General features: G+C 50.1%; 1 protein-coding gene across 2 annotated transcripts; it reads left to right on the top strand.

Moving 5' to 3' along the window:
* Positions 1–149: 149 nt before the first annotated feature.
* Positions 150–12,804, top strand: map3k21 (mitogen-activated protein kinase kinase kinase 21). Of its 2 annotated transcripts, none has more exons than XM_037270897.1 (10): positions 150–1,824; positions 7,160–7,340; positions 7,442–7,590; positions 7,666–7,841; positions 8,169–8,409; positions 8,560–8,682; positions 9,212–9,362; positions 9,442–9,536; positions 9,683–10,456; positions 10,582–12,804. In XM_037270897.1, exons 1-10 carry the CDS (start codon positions 1,035–1,037, stop codon positions 10,863–10,865), a joined length of 2,964 nt encoding a protein of 987 aa, XP_037126792.1. In that variant the 5' UTR covers positions 150–1,034; the 3' UTR covers positions 10,866–12,804. The 2 variants fall into 2 exon arrangements, with proteins under 2 accessions (XP_037126792.1, XP_037126791.1); XM_037270896.1 differs by having other exon boundaries at positions 151–1,824; positions 9,680–10,456.
* The last annotated feature ends 128 nt before the right edge of the window (positions 12,805–12,932 follow it).

Here is a 12,932-nt window from a genome sequence, read left to right as displayed (position 1 = left end):
TTCCATAAATTCGGCGCGCTTCACTCACGTTCCGGTTGCCTCAACCCTTCCACCCACCCCCTCCCGCTGTTGTGCTGATCACGTGCCAAAACCATCTTCCAATCAGAGCAGGCCAACCAGTATAGCCCCGCCCCCCGGCGTCCCTCTCCCATCCGCCAGGACGCCGCCGCATTTCGTCCTCCAAACTCCGACAAGCGACGAAGTTTTACCGGGGTGTTATTTTGATATCCCCTCCTCTCATAATGTTTTGACCGTTTTAATAGACATTTCCACCGTTACTTTGACACTGAGGATGTTCGATGGAATTGTGAGAGCGCACCCGCTGCCTATCGGCGAGAACTTCTCGGGAGTAATGAAGTCGAGAGGAGCAACTTTTGACCACCAACCGAATCGCTCCTGACCAAGCAATCTATCTATCTATCCGAGCTAAGCTGTTAGCCGCGCGCGCGTGTGTGGAATGCCGTGGAATCCGTCGCCAACTGAAAGAGGAGCAAGCCTCCACAACTAGCCACATAATGGCCTGGACAGCGGCTCCGTGACATTAAACGTCAACTTTGAGGGAGAAACCCGTCGATCGGCGGCTGCATCCTTATTCCCGGGGGCAGGTGCACCTCCTCCCTGCGGCACCTGCGACGAAGCCTCGGCGGTGCTAGCTTTAGCATCGAGCACAAGTGGGACACTTTGTCAATGTTTCTCCCCGTCGACGTTCGAACTATTTAACGCCGGGAATGCGCAGTGTTACGCTTAAAAACTCACGCCTACTACACTAGGGGACATTTAATCGACTTTAGCTGAGCGTTGAGCCAGCCACTTGTAGCCGGGAGTCGACGGAGTGGTGTGGGATAAAGTTACAGTCCCGTGTGGGACGCTCCTCGCCGAGGGACTTTGGTCAGTGTCAAGAGCCCAGGCGGGGAATTCCCCTCCTTTTCAAGCACTACATGCAACAACATGCGGAGCTCAACAAGTCACCCTTTGCTTTTTTAATTTAGCTTCTTAAGCCCTGCACCCTATGGTGCCATTACGGCCACCGAGAAATGGATGTCTCGCAGGCCGCTTTCCCAAACGGTGAAGGGCGGCCGGGCGGCGGCGACGGTGATGAAGGAGGAGGGAGTAGGGCACATGCCTGGACAGACTGTCCCACGCACGCTTGGGCTCACTCGGCCCCCCTGTGCCCGACCCGATCGCTGTGGACGGCGGCGTACGACTATGAAGCGAGCGGCGAGGACGAGCTCAGCCTTTGCCGCGGCGACGTGGTGGAGGTCCTGTCCAAGGACGCGGCCATCTCCGGCGACGAGGGCTGGTGGACGGGCAAAATCAACCACCGCGTCGGCATCTTCCCCTCCAACTATGTCACCTACCAGCCGGCCATTTACCGTCTGCCCATCACCAGCGTGCGGGAGCGGGTCCCAGCTTCGCCCGTCCGGATCCCCTTCTCCGAGCTGGTGCTGGAGGAGATCATTGGCGTGGGGGGCTTCGGCAAAGTGTACCGCGGCACGTGGAAGGGCCAAGAGGTGGCCGTTAAGGCGGCCCGGCAGGACCCCGACGAGGACATTATGGCCACGGCTGCCAGCGTCAAGCAGGAGGCCAAGCTGTTCTCCATGCTGCAGCACGCTAACATCATCAAGCTGGAGGGGGTGTGCCTGGACGAGCCCAACTTGTGCCTGGTCATGGAGTACGCCCGAGGGGGCACGCTCAACCGGGCGCTGACCGGCAGGCGAATCCCGCCGCACATCCTCGTCAACTGGGCCGTGCAGATTGCACGCGGGATGCACTACCTGCACGAGGAGGCCGTGGTCATCCACCGAGACCTCAAGTCCAGCAACAGTAAGAACACACCTCAACTCACTTTCACAACCCTCGATCATTTCAAAGCTAATCATAAAAAATATTTCCCAACCTTTTTTCGCTCTAGGCACATGTCACGCTGTGTAAAAGTCTCATGGTGTTGCTTGCAAAACTTTTCAAAGTTTGAAAATCCATTGGTGGAAATGGAAATGAAAGAGAAACGCACCAAATTGGTTGGTCGTAAGCTTAAATAAAATATTTTATCTTGAGGTGCAGCAATGAACAACTATTGACGAATTTTCCTTTAAGGCACCCTGAATTCTCAAGGAATTATCATTCCCTTAAATTATAATAATCCCCATTGAGTTTTTTCACCTTAATTTCCCATGAAAATGCGATGAAAATTTAAAATTGATCTTAAAAAGTGCTTTGGAAAACCCATTTAGTGACATGAGCTGTGGATGCACTTGAAGTTTGTGTGTGTGCACCCTCGAGAGGATGTGAAATAAGGTTAGTTTGCACAGCTGGGATGCCTGCCCCCTGCCCCCCTCCCTTATCCCTCAGCACACACACTCAGCCAAGCACACCTTCCCAAAGCACCCGTCCGTCCCCCACCCTCTCCACTCCGACTTGAAAATGTTGTTCAAACAGAAGCAGTGATTGGGCAAACGTAAACACACGCGTGTTCGTGCCACATGAGCCGAGCGGTCGGCGCAAGTTCCGAGGGCATCCTGTCAGCTATTAAGACCAGTTAGCAGCATTTGTTCCTTCTTAATTGAACTTTGACTTTGCTTTCCCACCATCTCAACTTTATCGTCATCAAAATACACCATAAGACTTGCGTTAATTAGAGGCCAGATGGAGAGAAAAGACTTAAGCGGTCACGGTTAATCGAGTGTTTGGCGAATATAAACAAACCCTCCGCCCGTCCCGCCCTGCCCCCTTGAGCTGCTAACACACAAGTCAATGTGTTTGTCCTGCCGTCTGCCACTTCACCGCGACCTCCACCAATTCGCAGAGTATTCCATCCAGTCCAAAATGAGCCCGAGTTGTATGTTAAGACATTTGTGTTGTGGCCTCCATTGAAAGGTTCTCACACAAACGCACCACTGCGGTGTGTCGGCTGCTTTTCCCAGGGGGAAAAAAAGCGGGAATAATTTGACTCGGACCACGCCGTATTTTCAGCATGGACGAGATGGACGGAAAGGCCCGCCTCCATCCATCCGTCCGTCCGTCCGTCCACTCGCTCAGCTGGTCATTTGATCGACTCCCGGTGTCTCAGTGTGCACGCTAGACAAACATGTGGCTATTTGATCAATGATTAGCCTGTAAAGTAATATGTTGAAAGTCAGCAAGATTTGCCCAATCTCCTTTTGTGTTTTTGCAGCTAATCTGTAAAATCCCGGCCGGCGGGGAGGAATGTTGCTAATGAGGGATAAAAGCTTAACATACGTTTGCACAATGGACTGGTCAAGCAGCGGTTGCTAGGCTACTGCGGCCCAAAGAATGGCGAGGACTCGGAGGGTCCCAAAGCCCTGGTTTTGTTTTGTTCCGTTCATATTTAATCTCCCAGAGAGCAGCGCTACTCTTTTATTGCCACAAACTCGAGGGGGTTCGCCTCCTTACTGGCTTATTTTTCTCCTGCCCTCGCCATTCCTCCTTTCCCCTCCCCATCAGGCCTTCATTATTTCTCTGCGTCAGGCTACTTTTTGGCCAAGGCTCTGTTTAAAACACTCGCTGACATCTCAACAATTCACAACCTTAAAAGTGAGTTTAGTTTTCTCACCAAGATTGTCACAAAGAGGGCATTGATTTTTTTTTTTTGTGGGGCCGCCAGTGTATTGCGTCCCAAAAAAGGCAACGACAAGCAGAAATCCCAAATTGTGCAGCTGTTGCTACCTTCCTCATGCTTGCCCGCTCATCAGCAAGGAGTGCTGGTATTTGCGTCGCGCCAAATAAGAAACCACAAAGCGAAGACTGAAACTTGGCCCACAGCCATCACGCGTTTTAACTCGGGCCGCTCATTCACATCTTGATTCCGCCCGTGTTAACATTTGCCCTCAGATATGTAAAACCTTTTTTTTTTTTTTTTTTTTTTTTTCCCCCCCTGTCCTTTGTTTGGTTACAAGATGCTAACCGAGATAAACTGATGTAATATGAGTTTGAAAACAACAGGTGGATTATGACATTGCTAACATACTCAACATTTTTCACAGTCAAACCGCTCGCTCAAATCTGATTGGTTGGATTGATGTCACACTTTCCATGGTGCGAGATGCACAGTATGAGGAAGCAAAACAAGGTCAGGGAGAGGCTTGCGGTTGTATGTTTTTTTGTTTTTGTTTTGGTTTTTAAGGTAGTAAGAACGCAAGACCACATTCTTCCATATGTGTGCAGTTTAGCTTAATGCTAAATCGCATTGCAAAATAACATAGATGGGCTCACCGCTTAAAGCAACGAATATCTGAACACAAATGGTGCAACAACACACGTCGAGAGACAATCGCATACATTATCGTCTGTGACAAACTTTTCGCTTCATAATTATTTGTCATGTGGCCAAGCTCATGTTGCTAACCCCGTAAACAATGTTTGCAGTGAACTACCTGCGTACGTGCACTGCGGACGGTGTCCGAGTGGGGAAAGTATAGGAAAGGGGCTGCTAGGTGTTGAAGGGCAATTTTTCCCACAACTCCCCCGGTGACACAGCTACTGTGTGTCTTTTCTGTGACAAGAGAATGGGGCGGGGAGGTGGTGAGGAGGAGTGGAGATGCTTTCACTCCGTCTTTTACGACCTCTCCCTGACTGCACCTATTGTTGCCATGTGGGGTGAAAAGGAAAAAGGCCCGCAGCCCAACAAGCAGTCGCTCGCTACTTTTGCAACGCACCCAAATCCAAAAGGTACCAGCCTCGTACCTCTTCGGTTTGCGGAGCTATAATTAGCACGCTTACGGGTTGATTGGCGTTTTTATGTCGCAGGCAAGTCGGGAGGGGTGGAGGACAGACAAAAAGCGCAAGCGAGCGTGCCGGCTGGATTTCGGGCGGCCACTCGCCCTGATCCTTTTCCCAGCGGCTGGAATGCCCGGTCGGGGAATGTCGGGGAGCCTTATTTTCTGCTTACGACAGGAAGAGCCGTGCACTCGAGCTGAAGTGTGTTGGCACAGTTAGCAAAATAGCGCCAGGTCAAGTTAGCTGGTAGTTTTGACAACGCCCGCGTTGCATCAGTGCTCAGCTATGCCGCTAAAAACACAAGATGCCTTCGCCGCTCGCGTCGGGGTGTGGCCAGCCGGCTGTCAGTGATGAAGAAACATGAAAATTGCACTGGGAGAAGATTTGTTTTGCTTTCTCTCTACTGATGACAACATCACAACTTTTTTTCTTCTTCAAACCTGCCAGATTTTACCTTGGGCGGGCGGAGCAATGGGAAGAAGCGTGGGAGCAACTTTGCAGACCTTTTTCTTCTGATCTTTGCAACGAGCCCATCACGAAAGATCTGCTTGAAGATCCTTGATGGAAGGGGAATTACATGGGGGGGTCAGAGGGTGGGGTCCGCCTCTGGGCCATGTCCATCTCCAATTGCGTTCACCGTTGTCTGCTTCCAAACTTTTTTTTTTTCCCAGAGTGAGAAAGTTCTACCGCAGCTTCAACTCATCTCGCGTTCTTAGTTAAAATATTTTAACAAGTTTACAGACATTTGTCATTTGTCACCGCCGTCCGTGGAAGTTTTAGCGATTAAATAAAACGTTTTTCAATGCATATAACGTCGCTTAGGCAACTGCTCGTTGGCCCATCTGAACTTTGCTCTGTTTTGTTGCCTTCTTCTTAAAATGTTTTATGGCGGCTGGCAAATTGACGACAGTAGAGAGCTAGGTCCTATTTGCTTTTCCCTCGCTACATTTACATCCGGTTGCTTGGATACCAAAAAAATCATGGTTGACACAACTGCGCAGGGGTGCGAGGAAAAACACTTTTTTGGTGACGGAAGAACATAAATAGCCAGCGGGGACACTTTTTTATTTTTTTCTACGGAATTCTCTCAAACTTACTTTGATATAAGACTCTCAAAGTGGAGCATAACGTCAGCATGAAAATATGTCCGCTGACACCGAAGCCATATGACAGGCCACCGCGATGCAACCAAGGAAGTATCTGGCCGTCGTATAGGCCCCTCTCCCGACTTGTGTAACCGAGCCATCATAAGTCATTTGGACCTAAAGAACCTGTCGGATGCATGGGAACTTGAAAACGGAAAGTCCTTCTATAGCGTGGCTCCAGTGAAACCTGTTTGTAATGAAATTCCCATTGTTTGAGCTGGAGGTAGAGGATCACCGGCCCGCCGTGCCCCGGGCAGGTCATGGTACCAATACGCTGGCTTTTCCCAACAGGAGCGGCACCAAAACATTTCAATCTGTTTGCCCAGTGTCTTCATTTAACAATCGCTCAAAAAACCATTTGCGCTCACAATTGCACCGTTTAATGGCCCTCGGAAGCAATAAAATTCCATTTACACACTCGTGTGGTACAAGACCCGACCTGGCGGACGTGCCGCCGTGTCTGGTTGGAACAAGATGATTGCGCGTGGGCATGTTATCTTGCGTTGACCGACCTTGGACTTCCTCCTCCACAGGTTACCATTGATACACACACAGGCGTTTGCTTATGATGTCCTTGTTATTTTATTATTTTTATATAATTAATTTTCCCGTGGGAATAATGTCTCGCTGTCAGAGGGACTGAAGTGTTACTTTCAGCCATCTTTTGTCATTTGGCTATAATTTAGTACTGTGAAGCTGTTGAGTGCTTCGCTTTGAAGAATCTGAAAATGTTTACATGTTAAAACTTGTCCACCTCTCCTGTTTGGTGACCTTCTGACGACATTCAATGTTGCTTGGTTTCGTTTTATAGCGACGCATCTATCATACAAACGACAAGGCTGAATAGTTTTGACGCCTACTTATGGGTCACTTTTTTTTTTTTTTTTTTTAAGACTGACAAGGAGAACTGGTGTCCTCAAAAACCTTATTTGTCTGCATGTTGGTATTGAACCATTGGCGTGGGTTGTAGTCGGTCCTTCTCACGCAAGGCCAGGTGTCGAGTTCCAGGCGGGTTTTCAGGGTTCCCTCTGACTTTAATGTGTTTTAACAGTTTTTGGGCCCGGGGACAGGCGCATTGTGGCGCTGTCAGCTCTCAAACAAATGAGCCGCACAACGCTCTTGGCCACGTTGAGTATCAACTATCATTTCCTTGGCCACTCCGTCATGGCTTTTTACTCTCGTTCACCTTGCAGCATGCTTTAATGTGGAGAGATTTCCTTTGTTTGTTTTGGTTTTGTAATAATAATAATAAGGAATAATCTTTGTCTCTCAACCTTCAGTTCTGTTACTTGAAACGATCGAGAACGACGACATCGGCAGGAAGACGTTGAAGATCACAGACTTTGGCCTGGCCCGGGAGTGGCACAAGACCACCAAGATGTCGGCAGCGGGCACCTACTCCTGGATGGCCCCTGAGGTCATCAGGATGTCCCTTTTTTCCAAAGGCAGTGACGTTTGGAGGTGAGCCATTTTTTTGCTGTGATGTTCCCAAACACCAGTTTAAGATTTCAGCTCGTCATTGTGTTCATTGCTTCTTCCAAATGTTCTTTCTATGTCCCCAGCTACGGCATCTTGCTGTGGGAGTTGCTAACAGGGGAGGTGCCTTACAGAGGAATCGACGGCCTGGCTGTTGCTTACGGTGTGGCCGTCAATAAATTAACCTTACCCATCCCCTCCACCTGCCCCGAACCCTTCGCCAGGCTCATGGAAGGTAATTGACCCCAGAAAAAAAAAGGCAGTCTTCAGCCACAACATGAGCTACATCTGCCCGTGTGTAATCTTGCAGAGTGTTGGGACCAGAACCCGCACGTGCGCCCCTCCTTCTCCTGCATCCTGGAGCAGCTGTCGGCCATCGAGGAGGCGGTGATGGCCACCATGCCGCAGGACTCCTTCCACATCATGCAGGACGACTGGCGCGTGGAGATCCAGGAGATGTTTGACGAGCTCAGGACCAAAGAGAAGGTACGGCGGAGAAGCTCACGGAATTGCTAGCAGAGGTTTGACACAACCTACCATCAGATCAAATACTTGTCAGGCAGCGTGTTTTTCAAATGTTATGTAATTACACACAGTCAACTCGGAGACCCGACACATTCCTGTGACAGCTCGGTGCGATCATTAAGTGAATTAGCGGCGACATTTTCCCGTAAGCGTCCTCAAGTAATCTGGGCTGCAGTTGCCACTAAGCTGCTTTCCACCAGTAATCCGCGTACGATGATGATCGTCACGGAGCGAAATGGAGGAGAGCGTCAATAAAGATATGAAAGCATAAATGAAGTGGACTTCCAGGAGCTGCGTTCGCGTGAAGAGGAGCTGACGCGGGCCGCCCTGCAGCAGAAGTCCCAAGAGGAGCATCTGAAGCGGCGCGAGCAGGAGCTGGCCGAGCGCGAGATCAACGTTCTGGAACGGGAGCTCAACATCCTCATCTTCCAGCTCAACAAGGACAAGCCCAACGTCAAGAAGCGCAAGGGCAAGTTCAAGCGCTCCCGCCTCAAGCTCAAGGATGGCAACCGCATCAGCTTGCCTTCAGGTTGGTCCTACACAGGCACGTACTTAAGTTTCAGTGGTTAACCACATTGGTCGGCATCTTTGAAGGTATTTGGCACATGTTAAGGATTGTTTAACCCGGCTTCGCCGCACTCTCGACATTGTAACGAGCGCCTGACTCTCCTCCGCGCAGACTTCCAGCACAAGATCACAGTGCAGGCGTCGCCCTCCATGGACAAGAGGCGGAGCCTGCACAGCACCAGCTCCTCTCCCCCCAGCAGTCCCACACTCATCCCCCGCCTACGAGCTATTCAGCGTGAGTTTTTCTTTTCTCTCTCTCTTTCCCTCCACCCCCGCAAACAACCGTGATTTCCCAGCCGGGTTGGACCCGGAGCAAGCGCCCAACCCGCACGTAGCGCACGGCTGCCCGTCGGAGGGGAAAAGCAAGAGGGGAACATTGGCGGTGACAAGGCGCATGTGAACAAAAGCGGGCCGGCCCAGTTGTTTGAACAGTTTGCTAATATTGTTAGTCACGCACCAACAGTCATGAAACAACTGGAACAAATTCCGCTTGACCGCTCGCCATCAGATTAGACTCTAGCGGATGTCGCCTGACCGACATGGATCACCGTTGAGCACTGGTGTGTTCACATTGACGTCCAGATTGAAGGCGTTTAAAAGCAAGACAATGGATTCATCGTCCAGTCCTCCACGAGGCTCTACTAGCAGCTTTCTGGCTTTTTCTTTGATGGATGTGACTCACAGCTAGCGGGATTAACCAACCAATAACAATCTTGCGCTCCTCAGTGATTTTGAGAGTTGAATTTGGCACCTTCTGCACACAGTCACGCAGGACGAGAGCAACCGCACGTGGGGTCGCAGCGCCCCCTCAAGGCCGGAGGAGTTTGACGACGTCAGGAGAGGCATCAAGAAGAAGGGGAGAACTTGGGGCCCCAACTCAGTGCAGAGCAAGGAGAGACCTGCTGTCACAGAGAGGTACGCTCTTATTTGTTGCCCCCCCCCCATTTTTTTTTTCCGGGGGGGTCTTCCTTACAGTTGTGTGTATTGTCCTCAGAGTACGTCCCCTCTCAGATGGCAGCAATCCTTGGTCCACCAGTCTGATGAAGTCGCAGAAGTCTGTCCCCCTCGCCGCCCTCTTTGCCGAACAAGGTGCGCTCATTGTTAAATTAGCTTCTTATCCATTTTTGGAATCTTTTCAATTTAATCAAGACATTAGCCATGAATCAAAATCACATAATTGGAGGATGTATTGGTCTGGTCTCCAGCTGAAATGTATGATTGCTAACCTCCAGCAGGGAGCAGTAAAGACGAGGCCTTTCCTCAGGAGTGTCCCGACAGCAGCTCCAAACCAAAGCAGCTCAAGTTCCCCAACCAGGTGTACCTGGATCTACCTCTGTGGCGGGATGAACCGCAGCCTCCCTGCGCCTGCGGGGAGGGCGGGCCCGGGCCGGCAGCTCAAGGCGGCCCGGCCGACGGTCCCGAGGACCCTTACACCACCACGTCCACGTCCTCCGCCTCCACCACCCCGCAGCTCACGCCCACCAACAGCCTGAAGAGGGTGACGGCCCGCCGCAAGACGGATTCCGTGCTGTACGGCTGCGGCTCGCTGCTGGCCTCCGTCGTGCTGGGCTACGACATCCGCGAGGCGCTCAAGAACGCTCAAGATGACAGCGAGCTGCCGCGGGAGGAGAAGAAGAAAAAGGAGGGCCTGTTTCAGAGGGCCACCCGCTTCCGCCGCAGTACCTCCCCGCCGAGCGGCGGCCGCCCCCGTAAGGACGAGGGTTCGCCGGGCCACGCCCCCAACCCCCACGCCAACCTGGTCTCCATGTCGGCCATCGTGGAGTGTCAGTCCACCAAGTGTCTGCTACAGTCGGAGGCCGAGGTGTCACGCTGCGGCCCCGCCAAGGTGGACCTTGTACCTGACACTCATCACGTCGAGACGCTTCGGCCTACCTTGCCATCGCCCGCTGAAAAAAAGCAGACGCCAAAAACCCAAAGTCAACAGTCGGAGGTTATGAACCATAACACGGGGACACGCCTCCGCAGAAAAAAGTACAACAATCATGATGGTGAGTTAAACGCCCACGTGGCACAAGATGGAGCTGTGGGGAAAGTCAACTCCAATTTTTTTTTTTTTTTTCTTTTGCCTTCAGCGGTAGCAACACCGTAAACGAGTTCTTCTGTCTGTGTGCAGCTAACGGGATCCCCAGCCTGCCGCCCCCCGCCGCCCCCAAGAAGACCAGGAACACGCGGCCCGTGTCCTTCTGGGCCAAGCCGCATACTCGAGGCCTGGTGGCCCGCCTGGGCAAGAGCTACTCGCTGGGCCACTACTCTGGCGAGAAGGCGGCGCAGGCCTGCTCGCTGCTGGACATGGACGCCGAGGGCCAGAATCGCGACTGCACCGTGCCGCTGTGCCGCATCCAGAGCTCGCCGGCTAGGCCCAGCGTCTACGAGCTGGAGAACGACTTCCTTTCCTAGCGTTCACGTACGGGGTCCTACAGATGCTGTTCACACTGCCTTTAGTTTCACATCAGGTTAGTGCAGAACAGGGGTGTCAAACTTGTCGTCATCACGAGCCAATAATAGCAACCAAAATGGTTTTACTATCATGCTTGAAAAAATAATCATGGCATTTGATCATGAATCAGTTTTTCTATGAGAACTTTTTGTTGGAGGAAAAATGGACTGGACCCGTTTGACACCTGTGCTCTCGAACGTAGTGCTTTAGACATGATTCTTTTCTACACCTTGTCGTCGGTGCAGCTTAACGTTGACCGCGCTGCAGCGCTCACAAGACATTCTGGTATTTATATATCTATTTTTTATCCGTAATTTAATAGCAGAACAAACCGGACTGTACATGCACATGCACATGTACAATGATGAGGTCATCTCTTGATTTCGGGGTAGTATGTAAATATTCCTTTGCATCTCGCTGCTCGCTCAGTGGCGCTTCCAGATGCAAACGACAGCCTTCCCTTGCTGTCCTCTGCATCCGAAGCGCCACCTGCAGGCGCTTGAAGGAAGCGCAGGTTGAAAAGCATTTCAATGAAGGAGTCCCAAGGAAAACAAATGTCAGTTTTTGAATCTTTTTAAAAACGTGACGACTTTTCCGACGCGGTCCCGATGATTTTGTGTTGTCACAGTGTCATGTGACCTGCGCTCCCCATGCAGGCCAACTTCTATTTTGTTTTAAAACCCTCAAAAGAGCTCAACATGAGGCTTTTCGTGGAATCTTTGATAGCAGCCACTAGAATGGCTTCCTCAGGATCAACTAAAGGGCTCCATTTTGTATTTTCTAGTTCACCGCATGCACCGCGAGGACGGACTATGCAGTCTCAAGGAGCGCTTGCTTCCCACCGTTTGAGGCGGCTGCTCTCATTTTGAGAAAATGATCTCGTGTTTTCTATGATGTCCTCGAATGGATGTGTGTAAATACGACTGATATTTTCAAATCACTTTGATGAATTTGACAATGTGAATTCTCCTTAATCCGACTCTAATGAAAATCGACCCAGATGTAAAATAATTTCCTCAAAAAGAGGTGCTCCCTCCCTCTAATATTTGTGCCGCCATTTTGTATCCAGTTATCAAGGGAAACAAAACGCCTTCCTGACATTTGAACTTTATTGCTAATTGAAACAGCAGCACCTACCATGAGCCAATTAGTCGGTGGGTGTCGCTTCAGACAAAGCCCTGGAAAATGGGAAGCAACTATTTTCATTCAGTCACCGTTTATTGTTAACCAAAACAGTAGCACCTACTGTGCCCAAATTAGTTGTTGCGTGCCATTTGAGAAAACTCCCTCAAATAAATTTCAAATGGGAATAGAAAGAAACCTGTAATTGTTTCTATTCAGACGCTCTTGTGAACAAATGCACGTTTGGACGCCATTGCAACTCTTGCTAACCAAAACAGTAGAACGTAAACTTAAACTCAACATAGTTGATGGGCACTAACGCCTCCCTCAAATAAATCCGATCAACATAAACACCGTGTGTGTGAGTGTTGAACCCGCGAGCCAGCCGATGTGAAGTGAGCAAACATTCCGTTGTCAATGTTTTTTTTGGTTTTTTTGTATTTCCTCGGTCGGAGCTTCTGCCAAGTGGACCAAAATGAAAGAAAAAAAGAGAGACGTCGCTTGAGGACATTGTGGTGTGTTTGTGGCGGACCAAAAGGCCAGCGGCTGCTTGTGTTTGTTAGATGTGTACTTGCGTGCTTGAGAAAGACTCCGAGTGACGTTGGGCTTTTGCGCTTCCGATCGGATGAGACAAACTACGCAAAGTACTACACTCTGTCCACTGTGCCTTTCAGTGACTTTTTTTATTCTTATCATTATTATTATTATTACAGTATTTCATTGCCAGATTGATCAAGAGTATCAACATTTTTCAATAAAGTTGAAATTAAGACTTGACGTCTACTTCCTGGTTCTTTGCTTCAAACCATAATGTTAAACCTTAACCACAGGCTTCCCTGTGATTTAAAACAGCTAATAAGCATGTATATAAGGCTTTTTTTTTTAAAAGGTATTTTATTTATTTA

Source organism: Syngnathus acus, chromosome 15 (genome assembly GCF_901709675.1).
Source record: "Syngnathus acus chromosome 15, fSynAcu1.2, whole genome shotgun sequence".
NCBI classification, from domain to species: domain Eukaryota; kingdom Metazoa; phylum Chordata; class Actinopteri; order Syngnathiformes; family Syngnathidae; genus Syngnathus; species Syngnathus acus.
Note: the sequence above shows the minus strand (reverse complement) of the source record. Positions and strands in the feature narration are given on the sequence as shown.